Source organism: Fukomys damarensis, unplaced genomic scaffold (genome assembly GCF_012274545.1).
Source record: "Fukomys damarensis isolate Sample0158 unplaced genomic scaffold, DMR_v1.0_HiC HiC_scaffold_35, whole genome shotgun sequence".
Classification (NCBI taxonomy): domain Eukaryota; kingdom Metazoa; phylum Chordata; class Mammalia; order Rodentia; family Bathyergidae; genus Fukomys; species Fukomys damarensis.
In genome coordinates, this window is record NW_022900947.1 from 27,322,993 (window position 1) to 27,346,333 (window position 23,341).

Sequence of the window (23,341 nt, forward strand, 5' to 3'; positions counted from 1 at the left end):
CTCTTTAACACATGCTCTATTAGCTACTCCTCCAACCACATCCACTGTCTATTTATTCCTCTGAAGTGATTATCAAAGTAAGTCAGGAAAAACTACGTATATATTAAAGGAAAGAAAACCGAAGTTAATTTGTTCCTACACTGCAGTGGTATAGGTCACTTTCTTTATGTTTTTAATTCTCTTCATATTAGTAAATTATGAGGGCAACAAATTCACTGTTATAAAATAATAAAGATAACTAAGTCTTGCTGCATTAAATTAGATCCAAAACAAATTAAGACACAGAAGTTCAAATCTAATATCTATTAGATTTTTATGATGAGTAGTTTATTTTCCATCACCGTGTGTGTACTCATAGAACGTCTCTAAGTTGCATCAAGATATTGCACTATCATTTAGTGCTTTTCTTAAAACACAGGTTGATGCCCACACAGGCACAAAGCCCTCTGCAATCAGCCAAACGTTTCCTTCCTTACTTGGCATGCCACAACTTACTTAACCTTCTTTACTGTGTGAGACAGCCAAGGAGCAACATTCTTCTGGAGAGGGCAGCACAGACCACAGTGTAAAACGGAAGTGGAACGGGATGAGCATGGATAACACAGCCACTCAGGCTCAAGCTAGCTAGTTCGTAAGACTTTAAGATTTAACTCAAGCCCAAATTCTTCAAGATATGACCTCCATCTTAAGGGATGCAATTAAATAAAACAAAATTAGCACATCAAAAACTAGTTTCCATTTTTCCAAGGTACATTCAGAGGTATGGTAATGCATAGAAAAAGACTTAAAATCTACTTACATCAAAAATATATTTACTTATTAAATAATGGGGCAGGGTCTCTCCTTAATACTTAAGTTTTAAGAGAATATATTCATTTCTTATGTAAATAAATGTTCCTGGATCCAATCCTAGTTTTCTTAGATGCTCCTTTTTTGTCTCTCTGTAACTCCTGAACAGTATAATACAGCACTGCTCATCCATCACTGGGCTTGCCTTGCTTTTCCTCCTGAAAGGTTAGGCCTGTGTCTCCTTCAGTAAACACAGCACTTGCAGAGGGACAACATGATATAAACAGTGTACTGAATGCATTTCCTGAAATTCCTAGAAAATCATTACTCATAAAAAGAATTTTTGAGCTATTTCTGAATTTTTAAAGGGCAGAATATTTCAATTTAGACTTTTAAATGACAGTTCAGTATGACTGTTAGCAAGCCAATCTTACCAGTTATAAAGTTCTGAATTTAAATTAAATTCTGTATGATGAGCCATAATCCCTACAAAAATTACTTAATCCTCATTTTTCTCACCTATGAAACACAGATGAGAATATATATTTCCTATATTTGTAAGGAAGATTAAAAGGGAATATTTACAAGTCAATTAGCAGGGTAACTGTCCTCAATAAATGGCATCATTATTATGTTTTTCACATTCAATTAATTAAAAATCAATAATGTCATGTACTTTTCTGCTAATCAAAAATGTTACTAAAACTTTAAAAATATCAATTCTATTTTGAGACAATAAGATGAACTCAGACAACCTTGCTAATGTAAACAATAAATCTAATGTAAGTCTATCAGGTTTGTGCAAATAAAACTGAATACCTCAATTTGGTGGAGTGTCTTCAATACCAGCACATGCAAACTATGCATTTTAACATCCATTCCAATAAGAAAAGTTTTAATCATCTAACTTCACAAAATGAAAATGTTAATATTCAGTTCATACACATTATTAAGCTGTACATCACTATTCTTCTTGAGGAGTATGCTAACTATCAAAGTTATTAGTATGCCGGCAGTGCTCAATGAAGCCTTCCACAAGTAATTGGCTAAGAAATCTTACCAAAAAAAGAAAAACCTCAATGAGCAAGTTCACACCAAAGTTCAGAGGATGCCTTAGATAAAGATCTAAACAGTGCAGTTAATTTTTTTGAAACTATGCTTGTTTAGAATTGGTATCTCTTTTTTGTTAAGCAAATAACATTCATACTTCACCTTACCATAACCTACTATAATGTATAATAAAATGAGTTTCTCTTAGATTAGATATCCAAAGGACACTGATTAATGCTGCAAATGATCGCTAAGCAACTAATATATCCTAGGCTGAAAGATTAAAAACTAATAAAATATACCCAAAAAGAGATAAACAAGAATTTTCTTTTACATATTGAAAATCAGAAACATTAAAGTATACAGAATTAAATAACACTTGTTAACACTTATTTCACCATCAGACTCCTCAAAACTATTTAAATTCTCTATTGAGCATTTTCATATCAATCAAGTTTAAAACCTCAACAATTCAAGTCTACTTAATTTATGTACATGAGGTATGTGTGTGCAGATATACGTATGCGTGTTTGGGGATTTGTGTGTGTATGTATACATATATTTCTCACTTATCTCACTTATGTTTCACAGAAGCAATATATCTACTAAAAAGGGAAAAAAAAGACCAATAAAATATTATAAACTCAATTACCTGTGCTAACTCTAAAACATTCTATTACAAAAACAAAAGTGGCACACAAGGTGCAGAATTGGACCTACTTCATCAACAGCTATAATGGTGATTTGGTTCTTGATTATTTTCTCACATAGTTTTATTTTACTTCAACTAAGGAATATGTTTCAAAAATTACTTTCAGAAATTCTTTTTCCTCATCCCCTTAATGTCCAGACTCAAAATGGATGTAGATACTTTTCTGAACTTCTCTGTTCTAATGAGACTCAACACAAAAATAAGGCTCCATAAATAAAATTCTAAAAACTCAAACAAAACACAATTGCTATTATAATAAAAAAAAGCAATTTCCAATTAATGTAACAAAACTCACCTGCTCATTTTTACAAAGCCACACACTGCTTCCCTTTAGTACAGTAAAAATTTTGGCTTTGTACCCTCTCAGTTCAAGATATCCACACTTCTCAGGTGCAACGGATGCTTGAAACTGAGGAGTAAAGGACTGTGACTTCAGTGCATTTAAGAGTATGCTGATCCAGTCATTCCTGTCCTCTGAAAATACAAGAAAATACATAAATCTACATTTAAGTTGTACAGACACAGAAATACCAACAAGGAATTTGCTTTCTTTGAAAGAGATAAATCACATACTTTCTCACAACCACAATTTAAATGCTATTGCAGGGAGAGCCAAGGACCCAGCTCTTTAAGGGAAAAAAAAGTAACACTACTCAGTTGTTCCAGAATCAGTGCCATTGGCCTCTACTGGGAGCATATGAGAAATGCTTTCTCAGGCCCCATTCCAGACCTGATAAATCAGAGTCTGCATTATAAAATCAACTCTAGGTGACTAGTGTCCTTGTGAAGTCTGAGAAACACTTTTTTGGGTGACTTATGACACTGGATTTTCTCTTTGTATAGAAGAAAGTAATATTGCTACACAGCAATTAATAGAGTGTTTGTGACAAAGCCTGAATATTCAATTTCCCTTCCCATCCTCAACAGTAACAAGAGCATTTCTACTGCTAATTAAATATGGTACTCCCAACCCCCTCCACAAAAGCTGAGTGACCTTTAAATATATACAACGCACTGTATTGGGGCATACAAATGCTATTTGTCCCCAAAGAGCAATCAAAGTGTAAGTCCAGTTAGATTTGAACACATAATGTAACACAGAATGTTATAAATGTCATACAAATGTTAATAAATAATATATGAGTCAATTCAGATGAGGTAAGTGATTTGCTGAAGGTCATTTAGCAAGTTAATATTAAAATCAGGACAATCAAATGTTTTAACTTTCACTCAGCTTTTTGGGGAACCATGAACTAAAGAGAATTATGTGTCTCAAGAGGATGAGGAGCAATCTGAAAGACAAAACTGGCACTTGAAAGAGGGAAGAACAGAGTAGAATTTTGACCAAGACCAACACAAGAACAAAGCCAAGAGGAACCAGTATCTGTTCTGCAACTAATTTAGTGAATATATTTATAATTTTGAACTCACAAAGGAAAAAATGGAAAATGTGGCTACAAGATATTTACTGCCTGTTTAGGGAATTTCATTCTTATTAAAGAGGCAGACAAAATACGTTTCAGGGTGATTAGCAGGCAAGTTATAGGTTCAGGATAATTAGGATGATGACAGATGGGCCAAACTAAGTTTAGAGATCAGAAATAAGACTTAAAGTCAAAAGAAAATGGAAACGAACACATTAAGAGTAAAGATACTGAGAATGAAAACTAGCTAGCTAAAGTTTTGAACAACATTGATGGATGTTCACTTAAAAAAATTAATCAGAATAAAACGTAGCTTGGTGTCCCGAACTGGTCAGATGAAGAAGGTGGGAAGATTCAATTAATCAAAAAGACCATCTCAGGTTTTCAACGCTGTGGCACAGGTCCCTGTGCAGAATGACAGCAACAGGTGAACAAAGGAAGATGCATAGGCATGGCTAAGAATTTAATGGAAAAGGACAAAACTGGACAAGCCTAGAGGTGTACGACTGTGCCTATGACGCAAGAAAATGAGCCACCAAAACAAATGAAGAGATTATTAAGACAAAATAAGATATTAAGACAAAAATACATCCAAAATAAGACGAAAAATGGGAAAGGGTCATCAAGGCAAATACAAAAATAAAACAGACTGAATCCAGGTAGCAAAGAGTAAGGAGAATAGCATACCTGCCTGTTTCTCAGGGGTCTAGGATGTGCTAACATGGAAGAAACATACTGTATCCACACAGGTGACTACAGGTGCCCAGGGAAAATGACTGAAGAGATCCTGAGCTGTATGACTCTCACCCAAATCCACTGGTTCTGCTCAAGAGCAAGAAGAACCTGACTAAATTTTCTACTTGCGGAAGAGTACATTTAATTTTTTTTGGTACTGGGGATCGAATTTTTTTAAATGTTGTTATTTAATTTTCAACTAAGATAATAACAATATTTTATTAGAAAACTTGGAGAATTGAAGCCTCAGAAAATCTGTAGGGAAAAGACACCAGATGGTAATACTATATTAGCCAAGCCAGTAGGGGATAAGCAGTTTAGAAATAGTGACACTGATTTCAGAGAAGTTCCAGGGTAGCTGTTGTAAACAGATGATTCAGAACTTCTTCACCAAAAATGAAGAATTTATCTTTGTTAAGATGTTGAAATATTCCCCTTTCTGTGCTAAACTCTGATTTTGCATCTTCATTAAATGGAAGCATTAGATTTAGCCTAAAGCGCATTAAGTAAAACTTTTCATTTTTCAGTTCCCACAAAATAAGCACTTGTACATGTGAGAGGAAGAAAGATCATTTAACAAAAAAAATTGGTATCTTTTTAAAGGTTCTCTATACAATGACACATATATCCCTTATATATAAATATATATACATATACACACATATGCTTGAACACACACCTCTTTTAAGAATGTGAGTCACTATGTAAAAATAACTTTCAATGAAACCTACACAGTAATTGTAAGGGGATACAATCAGTTTTTACTTATGCAATGTTTCCAAGGTTTCAAAAATTAAAGACCCACAATTTTATTTAACAAGTAATAAATTTATATCAAGGTTCATAAAATTCTTATATGAAGTTTACATCACAAAAATGAACCACATGCTCCAGAAGGATTATATTGGTCCATGGTAAACATGTAATTTTTAACTATGTGTGCATTTATACATCCTATTTAAATAAAATGTGTCTGTTTAATTTTAAACAGCAAGAAACAAGATTTTCACAAGTTGGAAGCTTTAGTATATCTACCTTAACACAGAGACTATACGGTATATGTGAAATTCATTTTGAGAGGCCAAGGGGAAGTCAAAAAACAGTCAGTCACCTCTCTGGGCAGAAAAGACTGTCACAATGGCCAATCCAGAAGAGCAATGCTGTGTGTTAGAAGGAATACATGAAGAGGCAAACTGGTTTCAAATACAAATCCCTGGGCCAGGGATTTAGTTCAGTGGTGCCACCAAGCGCAAAGACCAAGGTTCTATGCCCAGTAACAAACAAAACAAAACAAAAAAAAAACAAAAAACACAACAGTCAAATGCAAATCCCTTCTCAAATATCAAAACTATAGGTGACTTTCTGAATTTCAGGCTACCATTCAGAAAAATGGCTCCTCACATAGTGAATCCTTGATAAGGTCTCTGGGACAGGGGAAGCAAACAGCCTTAAGGGAATATAAAAGTGAATGAGAGTGAGTGGCTGGGAACTCACAAGTCTTCATTTACAAAACAGGAAGTAGCTAGATGTAGGACACAGGCTGTAGTTTGCTGGCCTCTGCTCCAACAACACAGCTTTTGATTAGTCTTTTAAATATCATATAGCATATTCATAGGTGTTTGTTTATTACAAACAAAAACACACTTCAGTACTTATTTTGTTTTTGGCAGCATCATAAAACTGATCTCACAAATCAGGAGTAACCCAGATTTGGGGGGAAAAATAAACAGTTAAGTGTGAAGGACAGCTGGAATATACACATTACAGATCATCCCACGCAACAATGGGAATTTTCTAGGGTTATATTTATCGAATGCTTTCTTCATGCCAATTATGGTCTTATATGTTGTAGGAAATCGAGTTTTTAAAAAAGATGACGATGTTGTCCCATGGTAGTTAACACTGTAGTAGCTTCCAACTGCCGGTGAATACTCTTCTCAGTAAAGCGGCACAACTGCAATGCCTACTTTCTAAGACTGTTGGGAAAATGGACATAGCAGATTGATACACATTAAGTATTCAGTAAGTTTGCTATCCCACCACAATTCAAACAAAGAACCAAGACATACTTTTGAGAAATCAAGCTTAATTATACACCTATGCCAAAATGAAAGCACTCCTCAAAAATGATGTAAAATTCCAATTCTTTAAGGAGATGGCCTTATCGATATTTTTTTAACTAGTGACATTTATAGTAATAGCATATCATGATAGCCAAAATATAAAACATAGAACTTTTAATTTCCCTAGATTCTCTCTCCCTAAATAAACAAAATTCAGGAAAGTTTTCTATGTACTCCTTTACACTTGATCCAGAAAATAAATGACACCTTTAGATCAATTTTACCATTACATTAAGTGATCCATTACAGATAAAACATGTGAAATGAATTTAAGAAATGTAACAGATGCTTCAAAATAGCTAGAAGAATGATTATTGTGCCTGTATAGTCAGCTAAAAACTTGAACTGGAGAAACTTCTTCATAAAATCAACTTAATAGGAAAACTGCTTTTGCATATTAAATAACTATTTGCATTATCAAAAGAAGTGCTTACAATGAGCTCCATGAGATCAGAGACTTTTGTCTACTTTTTCTCACCTCAGTGATACATACATACATACAACTTTCCAAAAGTGAAATTGGTCCATGCTAAAATTTATCACGAAAAATAAGGAACATAATGATTCAATTTATTTAGGTTTTAACTTTGTGTATTAAAATACTACTTTAAAATGCAAACTATTTGGAAGTTTTTTCATATTTCTATATTACCTGATTTATTAATCAGGCAAGAAATTAATGTGTTTTTATAAGGATAAATAATGTAATATTACCTTCTTTTTCTACTCTAAACACAAAAGTTCTTTGTGTTGTAACAACTTCAAATTTGTTGTCTCCTTGAACTCGTACTGTAGATATAGCAGAGAGGGGAATTATTCCTTTTGAATACATCTCCTAAATTGGTTAGAGAAAAAGATGAAGACACATTAAAATAAAATTTTCTTGATCTTATCAAAAAAGTATGATACAATAGTTATCTGTTTCTCTTACAAAATTTCTATCCCAATTTTTAAAGTGACATAAAATGCATTGATTTAATACCCCAGAAAAGATAATATTAAATGTCCCTTTCTTTTAAATGAAATATCTTTTTACTTCTCTCTTCATCTGGGATCAAAAGACAAAGAATAAAATACGAACAATCATAGTAGAAAAGCACTGTTAGTTCCAAAAAGCAGCAGCATGTTCTTTAAAACTATCTGTTCAAAATGATTTTATGGTGTTTGCAGGCATCTGCTGGCCACAACAGGTACTGTAAGTGAACCACCTAGAAATGACTATTACCTACTAGGAATAAAAAATAACCAAGAAACCTGTTGGATTTGATGAATTAATCATGTTATGCAATGCTTTGATAATTAGGATCTTAATCTTACACTGCATCTAGTTTTACACCCCCTCCCATGACCACACGGTAAAAAAAAAAAAATGTATTTAGCTGCTTGCAATTGGCATATACACAATTTTAGTGAAAAATTTCATTCTTAAGTCTCTGGTAGTTTCTTTTCTCAATCTTCATTTTCTTGGACCTTCACAAATCATTTGCTAGGATGAACATCCTACAATATCAACTACTTATAAGGGTATAATATTTACCAGGTCCCCTGTTAGAAAACTCAGAGTCCTGATACATTCCAGGTGCCTCAAAATTGAAAATAACTTAGTATAATGACAGCAAGTTTAAAATAGAACACGAAGTAAAAGATACATAAGTACAAAGATAGAAATTCTCATTTCTGCTTAAAAGTGGTGAACGATGTTTTCACAAATATGGTGACATTTGAGCTTGACTTTAAGAAACTTTCACTTCAACCAAGCTGATAAGTGGGTGGTGACCGTTATTTTCAGAAAGAAAGAAAATGGAGGTGTAAAGCAAACAATTAAGATGTAGCAACACAGAGCCCAAAGACACAAGCCTGGAAACATTATGTAAAGTCTTGAAAATCAGAAGAATGTGGACACATCCTTAAGGGGACTCTTCCATTCCCATCCACAGCATGAGCCACAGAATGCCTAGGTAGAGTAGATTCCCTGTATCTAAAATGGCTAAATAAAATGTACTACACCACTTCTCGCAGAGAGTAGAAACAAAATTCACACTCCAGATGTAAACTCCTGCAACAGCAGATAGAAAAGCCACATCTGTCAGCAACATAACATTGTCCTAGAAGGCTTTTCCCCTTCTCCCAGGGGAGGAGATGTACCATACCACAGTGCTAGTCTCCCTTAGTTCTTTAACAATTCCTTCTTCACAGGCTGTGCTCCAATCTCATATCCTTGACTTTATGTCTCCATTAAAACCCCGAGGCTGGGGATTTAGCTCAGTGGTGCCACTGCCAGCCTTGCAAGCACAAGATCCCGAGTTCAAGCCCAAATAAAATAAAATAAATTTTTAAAATCCCATCCATTTCTTAATACCTTAAACATCAATGTCATGTAGGCTTTCTTTCTTATGTCCTCCCAGGCAGTTGAATTCTGAACATGATACTTAGACTGTGATTCACAAGGATGAACAGCTATCTCATAAAGGACAGGACGTTATGAAGCAAGCCCTTATGAAACCACTGACCCCCTCCCATCCTTTTTTAGTCATCTCTAGCCAAGGTGGAAATCCCTTCCCTCAAATGTAACTAACCAGCTTTATGGGGAGAAATCTAAACACTCTTTCCTTCTCTCTTCCCTTGCTCTCATCTTCTTACTTATGTTTTCATTTCACTCTTACATTTTGAATCAATAATATACTTAACTGTCTTGTAAGTAGTTCAAACTTGAAAACTAAAGTCAGTATCATCTGGAAACTTACCCTCCCTAGGTGTCTGCCCATTAAAATAACGCTCTTCTCCTAAGCTTGAGATAGGATGGAGTAGCTTTTGGCACGGGCTCATCTTCTGCATCTACATTACCCAGATCTCCCTAATCTATGGTGCCAAAATTATCCATCGTTTGGCAACGGATTTCTAGGTTGGCCTTCTTGAGGTTTCCTGAACATACCACTTCTCTGAATGTAACATGTCTGTCCAAACCAGCACCTTTGCATACGCTGCTTGCTTTAAATGTCCTTTGCCAGCACCCTTAACGGTTACCCAATCATCACATTTCACCTTACATGTACCTTCTGAAGAATACCTTTCTGACTAGCCTTTCCTCTCAAGCAGTTAGCCCTAATTTAAGCTGATAACAACCTGTAATTCCTCATTGTAACTTAAAAAGTGTTTGGTATAGCCAAATGTGATTGTTTGATGAATACAGTCTTTTCAAATACATTGTAGGTCATTTATCTATTTCCCTAAACACCTTTCTTATAGTCAGTGCTATAAAAACCTTTTCTGAATAATCTAATGCTATGTCTGATCAATCACAACTATACCAAACTCTAATGGCTCATTTTAAATATTTTTAAATTCATTTTTTTATCATTTCTACTGAAACTAGCACCAATCTAAACTCTCATAAATTAATGACTGGCTTACTACAGCACTCTCTTGATTTGGTTCCATAGTTTCAGCCTGGTTTCCTTTTATACTTCCCTGCATAACACTGTTCAAGTAACATACAGTTGGAAAAGATAAAAAGAAGACTTATGAGGAGAATAGGACGGATCTTGAAGTTTGCATAGGACTTTTGGTGGATGGCAATGGTTAAAGAGGTTCAGATGAAAGTGAAAAAGAAACATATAAAGAGGGGAAAAGTGAAGGGTAAAATGAGGCCCAAATTTTTTACTGTGTATGCTCAGATATTACTGAAAAAGATCATTATAAAAAAATACATGACATGCCAGGCATGATGGTGCATGCCTGTAATCCCACCACTCAGGAGTCTGAGGCAGGAGGATCGCTTTGAGTTCGAGACCAACCTGGGCTACATAGTGAGTTCCAGGTCAATCTCAACTACATAGTGAGACCCTGTCTCAAAAACAAAACAAAACAAAACAAAAAATGACATGACTGATTTAGCAAAGGAAATGTTGAAAACACAAGTAGGTTAAAATGTCAGGATAAGGACAAAACAAAACCATTAAGTGTTCTGGAAATTGGTAAGAGAGAATGAACATCACCCCCTGGTCAAAGAATTGAAGGAGTTGGGAAGAGGAGGAGTTTCTTCGAGGACAGTTCAAGGGATACTCTGTTATAACTGTGTAGTGGCTGGTAACAATGGTAAATTTAAAATGTCCAATAATTTAGAGTTTATCACTCAGATAATCTGTTCCCAAACTTTAGCTTGCATAAAAATTAGATTTATATAAAAAAAACTCCTGAATGATAACTATTTTTAAATGTTACCTTTGACCCACTTTTCAGTGAAGAAAACATAAGCACTACTTTAGAATAACAAACAGAAATAGAGATTCTATTTTTAACCAGATCTCTTTAAGTGTTTTTTAAAAATATTTTAAAAATAACAACCTACATGCCTATAACAACAATATGTTTAACAGGTAAGTACTGCTAGAAAAATTAAAAAAAAAAAAAAAAAGAATTCCCATCAGTGATCAAAATATACTTAACAAGCTAAACACTACATCAATTTAACCTCAGGAAGTTGTAGTTTCTCTAACAACTCATTTATAATCTATCATGAGATCCCAAGGTAAATGTTGTAATTTTTTTTAACACTGCAGAGTTGATTTTATATTTCTTTTGTAAGGAGACATGATAAAGACAATATAAGAAAAAGTACTCAAAGGACAACAGGCTCAAAATGCGTATTTTTCAGAGTGTAAAATTTTCCTTAAGGAAAGAAATTTTAAAGCATCCCTTGAGCCTGTAACACTTAGATATCTAGGTCAAATTTATCATTCATTGACCACTTTCAGACAATGAAACGATCTCAGGACAATTCTGCCCACAGCTGAGTGAGTGAGGGGTTGACTTAGATTTCTTAGCAGGGGATAAGATATCAAGGCTGAGGCAATGAATTTTCTGTCACAAAGTGAAGTCTTAGTGGAGAATGACTGGGAAACTATGAGGACAGTGGAACATAGCCAGGGAAATAGGCAACTCTGCACACAACCACCCAAATGCCCAACCGTGAGCTCCTCGGAAGGGCAACCCAAACTTCTCTGTTCACACAGCTGCAGAAATTGCAGTCAGATGGGATAGTAACCACACTTATAGGTGCCTTTTGCCACAAGGTCACAGTAAACCAGCGCCTCCTTTTACAAAACACCCACTCCCATGTTGTTTTCATTATTTTCCCAAGATGAAACCAATCACCCAGACAATACAGAAATGAAATGCCATAGCAAAAAACAATTTGGTGTTTTAAAAATTATATTAAGCTAAAGGCTGAAGCTAACTGATTTGTACTAATCCAATATAATAGAAATTTTTCATCTCAATTTCAAATCAAGTCTGCATTATTTTTATTGCATCAATATGTAAAAATATAATGGGCTGGGGATTTAGCTCAGTGGTTCCACCACTTGCCTTTCAAGTGCAAGGACCAGAGTTCGATTCCTGGTACTCCCCAAAATATATATATAAAATAGGCTTTTCTTTTCACTGCAATTGAGATGAAGTCTGAAAGGACAGAAGGAAAAAAATATCCCAAGTAACACGTTACTAAAAATTCTCTTCAATGGGGAAAAGAAAACCATCAGCAACAGACCCCTGTGGCATAGAAGCCTGTCTCCCTCCTAATTAACTATCCTCATTTCAATGAAACCAAAAAAGGGCACAGGTGCTAAAATCCAGTAGTCAGGTTCCATCAGACATTGCACCATATTGCACAAGGCTCTTATGTTGCACTAACCTTAAATATAGAAGGTGTCAGGACATTTAAAATACAAACAAACTAGAAATAACTAAAGCAGATAACCAGATTCTTAAAAACACTCATCCCACCATCCTGCAATCCTAAAAGAAATGAGTTTAAATTTATTTGTTGATTACATGGATCATTGCAAAATAAAGGAAAATAATTAACACTTTTCTAGACCTTCTATTTCTTCTCAGAATCAGAACATACAGCATGTGTTATGTTGCAGTTGGTGTTATTTTCTGTCTGGGAGAATATACTCCTCTTTCAGAGCACTAAAGAAGTAATATATGCAATCTCTATTCAAGCCATGAATATCACCAAAATTAAGTAGGGTTAATCTTTAAATAATGAAAAAATGTGAGATTATAAGCTATAAAGAGATGATGATTAAGCTGAAAATATTGAAGTGAATCTATGAGTTAAGATCAAATCATCTAATATTAACTAACTAAAAATAGGCTATATTTATTAGTTCCAACTTTTTATTAAGGAAATCTCCAAACAGAGAAGTTAAAAGGGTAATACAATGAACACCCAAACATCTGTTATCTAGATTTGACAAATGACTACAGTTGTACCTCAGTATCTGAGGTAGGACTGGTTCCAGGAACCTGTTTACATCAAAATCCATAGATGTTACAGTTACTTCTATCAAATGATATAGTATTTCATATAACCTAAATATATGCTCCTATATATTTCAAATCATCTCAGATTATACTATCTTGTATGATATAAAAGCTATACAAACAGTTTGTGATGCTAAGTCATTTGGGGAATGAAAAGACGAAGTCTATACATATTCACTACAGATGCAATTTTTTTCAAGTATTTCTGATTCACATAGGTCAATGAACTTATTCACAATCCACAAGCTGACTGTACATCTTTAAAATTTGTTTTAATTGTGTGTAAATATATAGGGGTAACATGTAGAAAACATTAGCAGGTACAATGATATAAACCCAATAAATACTTCCACCTATGTCTCCTATGGATACATAATAAGACAAGCGCAGAACTCTGCCGTGTCACTAAGACTTACGTATCAAAACAAACACGGTAACCACTATCACCTAAGAGTCAGGATTTCCAATGAGCTGTAACCCTAAACAACCCTCTCATTTTCATCTCCCAGAAGTCTCCTTCACAGACTCTGTTCTCCAATCATGGAAAAAAAAAAAAAGCTACATGATTGATTCTCAGGTTCACAGTTTCCCATGTGAATATCTCACTATGCTCTCCACTAAGAAGCCCTGTTCTCTCTAGTTTCTGTGTATACAAACACTCCCCTTTCCTCAAGACTCATGGCAGATGAGCTCTCATGCACAGCAGCCCCCCAGAATGAAGCAACACCCCCTTGCTTTGCCATTTTCTATTTAAAGTGTTTGTAGAAACTGTTCAGTGATCAGCATGATAAAGGGAACTGCTTATTCATCTTTGTATCATTCAGTGCATTTTCTATGCTTTATAGAAGACAATCCGGAAATAATTGTTAGATATATAAGTGAAAAAGTCTCAGCTTTGTGTGTTATCAAGAAGTAAAATTTAAAAAGGCCTACTGTATTTTATCACAGTCAAATTATTTTTACGTTGATAATCCATCTCCTACACTTAAAATCCATATCCACTTGTTTAGATTACACTTAATGTGCATAAAACAATCTTTGACAAATGTACAATGTACTTACCTTTTCATTATTGTAGTAAGAAATGCTAAGGCCATCAAATTTCACCCATCTCTTCTGAAACATACGTTTTCTGTAAAATATATAAAATTGTTCTTTTATATTCAAGTGCTATGAACTTGGATTTTAAATGCATCTATAATGTTATCCCATTGTGTACTTTCCAATTTGCTTTTAAGCAGTGTAGTCAATAACAGGCTACAACTACATACAGATTTTGGCAAAGGTACATAGGAAAACAGTAAAGTATAATGACATTCTCTAGTCCTTTGATATAGATATATTTGAAAATGATACTGCTAGCAGTGCCATCAAGCATTTCTAAGGACTAGTTCAAAACCAAGTGTGGTCACACACAAACTATCATTGACCCCATTACCGTGAATAGAGACAACCCTTAAATGAAGAAAATGAATAAACATTTTATCCCTCATTAAGCTTATACATCTATTTTATTTTACGTTGATTTTTGCTTTGATGCATGAACTTTGTTAGTTTCCTAAATGAACAAAGGTCTGTTAACTGGATTTACATGGCTAAATTATTAAATTTTAATTAAATAAGCTAGAATGAGAGATTCTCAAAAGAGACAATCATTTACAATTACTCAAACTGCAGTGAAACCTTCATATTTTTTGCAAGAGGATCACATGAAAGGCTACTGGTATGAAGAAAATAAAAGCAAAACAATGTAATCCCATTTCCTAGTTAGGCTCAAAGAAAAAAAAGTCAAATTTTCTGATGTTCTATGTTTTACTTTCATTCTCCTTCCCTGAACTCACACAATGCACACATTTTGAAAATCCTGTTCTCAACCTGGCTTGCAGCTTGGACTCATGCCATCTAGGTACTTTGGCTTTTAACCCACAGAATATATGGAAACTAACTTCCTGTTTTGGGGTTTTTTTTGTTGTTTTTTTTTTAAAGGCCATTTCTAAATAAGTAGGCAAGCATCAACCATGTCTTCCTTTTCCTCTTGCAGTTTTCTAATAAGGTTAAAATAAAGACTTGATATAACTTCCGCGGCTTTCAAAAGATTTAAAGATAGCAAAAGAACTTCAGGCATTTGAAAAACTACTTCCCTAGCCACACATCTGTGATGCCTGTGAAACACAGCAAGTCTCCCACAGGAATCACTGGTAGATAAATTTATGTTGCTTCAGATCAAATTAAACTAAAAGGGATTGAATGGAGAAAATGCTTGAAGTTTTTCAGTGCAGACAACAGTTTCATACATGAGCACTGAATTAATTTTGAAATAGTAAGAACACATAAAGACTTTTCCATATAACCACACTGACTAGCCAGTGCATGAGATTCTTCTCCCTCTCCATCTTATTTTTTTTCCTCATGGAGTTTATTGGTACATTTTAGGTATACAGTACAGTTACATTCATTATTGGGATCTTATTATACCTTTACAAAAAATGAGAACCAAGACCTGTCACGCAAAGGTACAAGATCCCTCTCTCTCTCTATCTTATTCTTTCATCTTTCTGCTCCTGTTTAACTTCTCTTGATCTTCAACATCTAACAGTATTGCAAATGTCTTGGTTCTACTTCTTCCAACAACTAACAGTTCTTCAAATTCCCAGTATTTTGTTGTTGTTGTTGTTGTTGTTTTGGTACTGGGGATCGAACTCAGGTCCTTCTGCTTCCGAGGCAGGCACTGGAACCACTGAGCTAAATCCCTGGCAAAATTCCCAGTATTAAAAATTGAAAGCGAAAGAAACATTAAACAAATGCACAACAATTACATATTGAATAATCACTTTGTACTCATTTCATGTTTTTTTTTCCTGCCATACTTTAAAATCAGGCAAATAAATATACACCTTTCTACACAAGCTTAACAGTATATAATTGGCAAAAATAAAAATGTTGTTTTGTGCCCTCAACTGACACTGAAAATGGTGGTCAGTTAGAGCTCAGTAGCACATAAAATCTTCCATTTTAAAATAAAAACAATCAACATCTTTGGAAGAGATAAAGTCCTCAGGGTCTTTATCTCTACTTTCCTTTGCTAGATTCTTATCTTTTAGAATTATACCTAAAACATCTACAGAGAAATTCCTTCCTTGGTGGACCTACCCAAAGAAGCCACAAAATCATCCTCTCAGAGCACCCTGTACTTTCCTCATAGCACCTAAAACAATCTCTAATTATCTACATTTGTTCAATTATTTCATGTCAGTTTCCCACATTCACACATGGACAAAGTCCAAGAATATTTCCTTCTCTATGATGAAGAAATAACAGAGAGAAACATGGCACTAAAAAGTCTGTTGAATAAATAACATGATTTAGCACAGTTGTCTTATAAGAATGGACATGATGACAGAAAAATAAAACCTAAGCGCTCATATATAATCAGCATCATTTTAAACAAAGGTCAGGGAAAGACAAGAAAACTCCTAAGAACTCAGTTAAATTCAGTGCCAGAAAAGTGAGAAAAAGTTTAGAAACTATATTACCAAGTATTTCATAGGACCACTTGATTGTAGTCAAGCAGACTAGTAAAGCTTTCTTTAATTTTATCACCAACTACATAGTTGGACATCTGACGCATTATCCAAGAGGCCAAGATGTCCACAGAAAAAATGAGAGAGTAAGGACAGACAGTTCAGTATTTTTTTTTAGTCTTAGGGATAGAGGTTGCTACTATCTGACTAGCTACATCTCCCTCTCAGCCAGTATTATACAGGAAACACTCCACACCCTTGACTCTGCTAAAATCCAAAGGAAACTTCAGCCTATGAGAGCATCAGTTCTTAAATATTCTCCCAACCAATTTAAATATATTCCAGGAACTATTTAATGTGTTCATCCACTTGTAATTTAATACTTTTATAGATTGTAAAATCATTCCAGTTATCTATGGAGGGTCAAATAAATAAGACAAATCCCAGTCAATAAAGAAATGGTGTAGCAGTGCAAGAACGTAAGATCTACTTTGCAATCCTACTGTCAAAATGTTACTTGTCTTGTGATTCATTCATACAGTCACCACTGAAGTCAGTGGCCTTACTCTGTGGCTTCTCCCTTCTCCAGCCTCTGAGCCTTTCTTGGCCTCATGGCCATCTCCTGGAAAGCTCCCTCCAACTCCCATCATGGCTGTCCCCTCCTTATCCTTGAGTTCTTTGTTAAAAAGTAATCTCAGACCATCACACAGGCAATTCAGGCTCCTGTTCTCTTGCTACATTACTGTACTTAATCACTCTTTAACAAAAACTTTAATTGTATTTTTTTGTTTCATTATTATCTCATACTAGATTTGAGATCCCTAAGTATGGAAACCTTTGTTTTACTACTATAAAAGCAGTGACTACCACAGATCATAGTGTATAAAATGTGCTATTTAGTGAATTTTAAAAAATGTTCTCCAAAAAAATATATACACAGGGCGGGGACTTAGTTCAGTGGTTCCACTGCATGCCTCAAAAGAGCAAGATCCCGATTTTAGTCCCCAGTATAAATACATACATACATACATACACAAACACAATACATAACACACACATATATACATATATACACAAATACATTATGAATACATATATATGTGTGCATGTGTGTGTACAAATTTACATTTTATAAATATAGAAACAACACTGAAAAACTTCACCTTTAATTTTATGTTTTACTTTTTTCAATACTAAAGATCAGGTTTTTTATATGACAAATTAAACCTATCTTGGTATTAAAGAAAATTAGTGTCTATGGGAATCTTTAAAAGGCTCACCATTCAACAAATTTTAACCATCTTCCCAAAGCTCTTGCCCTCATCTGTATGATGAAACCACTTAAGATCTCTTAGTAAATTTCACATGTAAAATATATTACTGCCTATAACCAACATGTTTTATACATCAGATCCTCAAAACTTATCCCTCTTATAATTTAAAGTTTGTACTCTTAAATCAGTTACATGTGGAATCTTTAAAAAGCTGAGTTCATAAAAACAAAATAGCAGTTATGAGAGTAACCGTGAGGTAATAGAAATGTTAATTTTCTTTATTGTAATAATTTTACAATGTACATATATGTACATCAAATCACTGAATTATATATCTTAAATAAACATAATCTTTGTCAATCATACCTCAGAAAGGCTGGAGGAAAAAAGAAAAAATACTGACAACTGTTCATAATTTATACATTTAATACTACCTATTTAAATACAAAACAACTAATTTATGATACATCTAAAACTGAATTCATTTACATAAACACTGAATAATCTGTTTCTTATTAAATGTGTCAACATTTAATTCACTATTTTCTCTTTTTTTTCTCATTGAGTTTATTGGTACATTTTAGGTATACAGTACAGTTGCATTCATCATTGGGATCTTGCACCTTTACATGACAGGTCTTGGTTATCATTTTTTCCCCATATCCCTGCCCTCCCTTCATCCCCTCCTCCCTTCCCTATTTACAAATACTTTATTTCCATTTTCTCATATTTTTTTTCCTTTTCCCTTATTACCTTTCCCCTATCCTTCCCATTTCCCCTTAATTCACTATTTTCTACATATGAATTTTAATACTGAATTCTGGTAATTGATTAAAGATAGGAACTTACATCTTTTCTGACAGTATTATTCCTCTCTCTATAAAATAGAAACTTGAATTTAATATTGGCAACCCCTCAAAAATGAATCAAAATTTCAACTAAATAGTAAGGGTGTGAAAAGGACTATACTTCTAAATTCTAATGTATATTTTAAGTTCTTTATTTTAATATCTATTGGTGAATATATTTTAAGAATTGTCTTTTCTAGATTCAACTATTTCTCCCCTATATTTATGAAAGTGTAATCAGTATTAGACAACTAATTCTATTGATATTATATATGATTAATAAACACACTATTGGGGTTGTTGAAGTGCTTTTCTCTTGTGAGTCATGTTTTTCCATTAAATTTCTTTTTCTCTGTGGTTATTCATAAGGTATTTATTTCTTATAATAATTTTTCAACTTGATTATAGTTATACAATAAAAAATAAATATATATAATACCTCTAATTTTATTATATAGAATAATTGGTTTGAAGTATGTTCTTCCAGACTATTTCTATACCTACCAATATATTTTTCAGAAAAATTTTGTTTTAATATTATTCTTTTCAATCTCTTTTTCCTTAAATTTCATTTAACAGCTTAGTATGTTTTGTGAATCTTTTAAAGGGAAACACACTACCACCTTAGCCTATGTACAATACAAATTAGATCTGAAACATTGCACTATTACAAAGAGATTTTAAAGTTTTAGTCAAGAAAGAGTTAGTCTTAAGAGTAAGTACTTATTTAGTGCTTTGTTTCAGGGATCAAGCCAAGCTGCATACAAATATTCATCCATTCAATCCTCCAAACAACCATGGGAGATGAGTAATATCCTTACTGTACACACAAATTCACAGAGCTACTGGTTGGATGAATAATTTACCCAAGTCACATAATTAGTGGAGAACATATCTGCGGGTCAGATCCAGTATGGTGGTGCACAGAGGCTGTGCTCTTTCTTAACTCAAAACAGACTCCAGTGCATTTGATGACAAAGCATTCTGGACATTCCTTTAGGGAGAAATGACATTTGACCTCTACACATCTTATGTGCAAGCTCAATTCTGCAAAGTACTTCAAAATCCCTCTAGGAAAAAAAGTTAAAATAGGCAGGGAACACATTAGCCTGGATTTCATCTTATTTTGTTTCTACAGTTCTGAGGGGAAACATTCCTTTAAGAAGATTTTTAGAATAATTTATAAGGTTTGAGTATTACTGAATAGATTTCTATAAACCCTTTCCCTGAGCCCTGGCAGGGCAGTGGTATGAAATTTTAACTGCTTTCATAAAAACAGCCTCAGCACCTGGTGTCAATTTTTGTTGCCCTAAAATGTGTATCTTAAAAATTATTTTTAATAACACTGCATACACACACAATTAAATCTCTAAAGTACTCACATAGTTTATTCCAAAGTGCCAGCATGTTTTTTTCTTAAGATCATATCTATTATATAAAAACTCAAAATCTGACAGCATGCAAAACAATGACATGAATTTAAGAAGTCACTGATTATCAAATCATCATCTTTAAATATCTCACAATTAAAACAAACCCCAAAGACACTATGACAAACATGTGACTTTTATCAATCATGCCTGTATATCATCATCATTGTTCTAAATAATCTTGAAGAAAAATAGAAATATAACATTCCAGATTCATCTGACTTTTTATGTCATTCTATAGAATAGCATGCTTTAATTATCTTCTCTGACTCTAGTCCCAATTTTTAGAATTATTACAGTCTCTAAAGTTATAGATTTTTATTTATCCAATTACTCCTTTTTTATTCTATTTATTTATTTCATCTAATTACTCTTAAGTATGAGGATTTTCACGATGCAGTAATAATAATGAAGTATTTTACATAGAGATAGTTGCAAGGAAATATGCCAGTGTCTTTAAAAGGTCAGCACTTTTGTATCTTAAAGTTTATTTCCTTATTTTAAACAAGCCAAAGTACTAATTTCCAAGAGTATATAAACCAAATGAACTGGGCGACAAAACTAGCACAAAACAAAACAAAAATTATCTTCAATCACATCTCTGCAGTACATAATCTTTTAAATAAAAGGAGAAGGCATTTGACATGAAATTGCCAGGGCTAAAAGGATTTTGGAAGTCAATGATACAGCCTAAATTTTATTTATACATATTTTTAAATTTTTTTCTTTCACTTGGCACATATTATTTGTACTTTACTTTTGAGACAGGGTCTCACTAGGTAGTTCAGGTTGACCTAGAACACTGAGATTCTCCTGCCTCAACCTCTCAAGTGCTGGGATTACAGGCATGCACCACTATACCCAGCTATTTGAACATATTTATGAGGTACAATGTGCTATTTTGAATCATGAATATATTGTCTAATAATTTACTCAGGGCAATTAGTATATCCATCACTGTAACTTTTAAATTTCTTCACAATAAATTCCTTTCTTCTATTTTGAGAAATATAAAGTCATTGTTAATTATAATTACTGTGCTGTGCCCTAGGACTCCAGAAGTCCCATCTAACTATATCATTGGACTCCTTTCTCACCCTCATCACATTCTCCAGCCTCTATTATCCACCATTATGTTCTCAACTTTCATGATCACAACTTTCTTAGATCCCACCTATGAGTGACATCTGTGCTGGCCTACATCACTTAACAGTATGTTTCAGATTCATCTATATTTTTACAAATGATAGGATTTCATGTGAAGCCGGAATTTTAACGTGAGACTACTAAGTTTTAAAATACTTTAAAGAGCTTAGTTATTTGAAAACTTATACTAAAAAATCTTCATCTCAAATTTTACAGTCATGCTCTAAAACAACCAACACAAACTAAGGTCCATTTAAGATGATCAATTAAATCTTACATTTATTTCTACTCCGCCCCAAACCTCCCTAAAAGCCATCAAAGGATTAGAAGTAAGCAGAACTAAATAAAAACCTTCAAACTAATATTGACCAGAAGAGAGACGACAATAACAATAATAATAATAGATCAAATTAAAAGGAAAACCTAACCTATTTACCTCAAAAGATTTACCTCAGTAAATCTCAAGAAATAAAGTACCAAGTACGATAGCCCCCACTTTATTTTAGTTAGCTTTCTGTGGTTTTAGTTACCCATAAACAACTATGGTTCAAAAACATCAAATGGAAAATTGTAGAAATAAACAGTTCATAGATGTTAAATAATGTTTTTTTTTTTGTGGGGGTACTGGGGCTTGACTCATGACCTTGACCTTGCAAGGCAGGTGGTGGCATCACTGAGCTAAATCCCCAGCCCCTAAATAATGTTTATGTTAATAAAATTATCCTACCTTATTAGGTAATTTTTAATATCTTCCTGTGTCTAGCTTTAATCATGCTTCCTCACAGTTATGTATATGTAGGGGGAAAAAAACATAAGTTAGTTGATTGATTGTCTGAGATTAACAAAACATTGGAGAAAAAAATTTCATATAAAAAAAAATGGGGAAAGACTCCCTACTTCCCCTCAAAAGATTAAATGTTACATATTGTACAGAAAAAGAAAGCTTCAGAAAATATTAAGATCCTCAGTATGTTAAGAGGTGAGTAAATGAAGAAAAATTAATTGTACATAGCTCCAACATGAATAACATTTATGAGAACTAAAATTAAATTACATATCTAACCTACATACTGTCTATACCTATAGTAAAAAGGTGGCAGGTAAGAACTGTTTCTGAAGGGAAGGACAGAACAATGGTGAAAATGAATAAATATAACCTTCTAAGGTGGTGCAACAATAATTGCTATTGCTGAAAAGTTAGTAACACTCAGAATAAAATACTGTTAAGACATACACTAAAAACATGCCAAAAGAAACTACTCCAAAAGTCGACAGGAAACGTTTCAGGACAAGTACGTTTAACCTGGTTTACATATAGGTACACATGTATCATGTACTGAAGAATCTCCCTGCTCTATTAACATATACATTTTTATGCTGTGGGGTCTCAATTATAAATATAGGGGGGTACCTGGCTCAAAGGTAGAGTATTTGCTTAGTACATATGAGGTCCTATTTTCAATCCACGGTACCAAAAACTAAACAAATAATTTAAGTAAAGATACAAATAAATGAAAAAATTAAAAGTGGCCATCCTCTTGTGAAGTTTAGAGGAAAAGTTGCCCCTATTTTAACACATCATGTAGAACTTTGTATCACTTAAAGTATGTGCTTTCACATCAACCAAAAATATTATATCTTAAAAGTTCAAGGTAAACAGGTGATTTATGTTAAAGTTACAACTGAATAAAGCTCACTTTTAGTCATATAATCAAAGTTCCCCTGCAATGAAATGGCGCTCTGAAGAGAAACAGGTTACTGAACACCAAACAGAAGTGAGACACACAGCAGCCTACACCTCCAAATGATACCCCAGAGGTTGTACTGCTCTGGGCCTTAAATTTTTTCATGGGAAATGAAGAGTCACACAAGTTTGAACCACCTACCAAATAAATGACTCCGACTCTAATTTCAGTCTAATTCCAATACTCTATTTATATTTTTCAGCTGCCAGACTGA

At 33.7% G+C, this 23,341-nt stretch overlaps 1 protein-coding gene across 5 annotated transcripts in view; it reads right to left on the reverse strand.

Moving 5' to 3' along the window:
* Arap2 (ArfGAP with RhoGAP domain, ankyrin repeat and PH domain 2) overlaps positions 1-23,341 on the reverse strand; it is a 179,444-nt gene that overhangs the window by 118,032 nt on the left and 38,071 nt on the right. For all 5 annotated transcript variants that reach the window (XM_010613702.3, XM_010613703.2, XM_010613701.3 and 2 more), the window contains 3 exons: positions 14,226-14,295; positions 7,548-7,668; positions 2,847-3,025 (listed from right to left, as the gene is read on the reverse strand). In XM_010613702.3, coding sequence (XP_010612004.1) covers positions 2,847-3,025; positions 7,548-7,668; positions 14,226-14,295 — 370 coding nt within the window. The remainder of the gene's footprint in view (positions 1-2,846; positions 3,026-7,547; positions 7,669-14,225; positions 14,296-23,341) is intronic.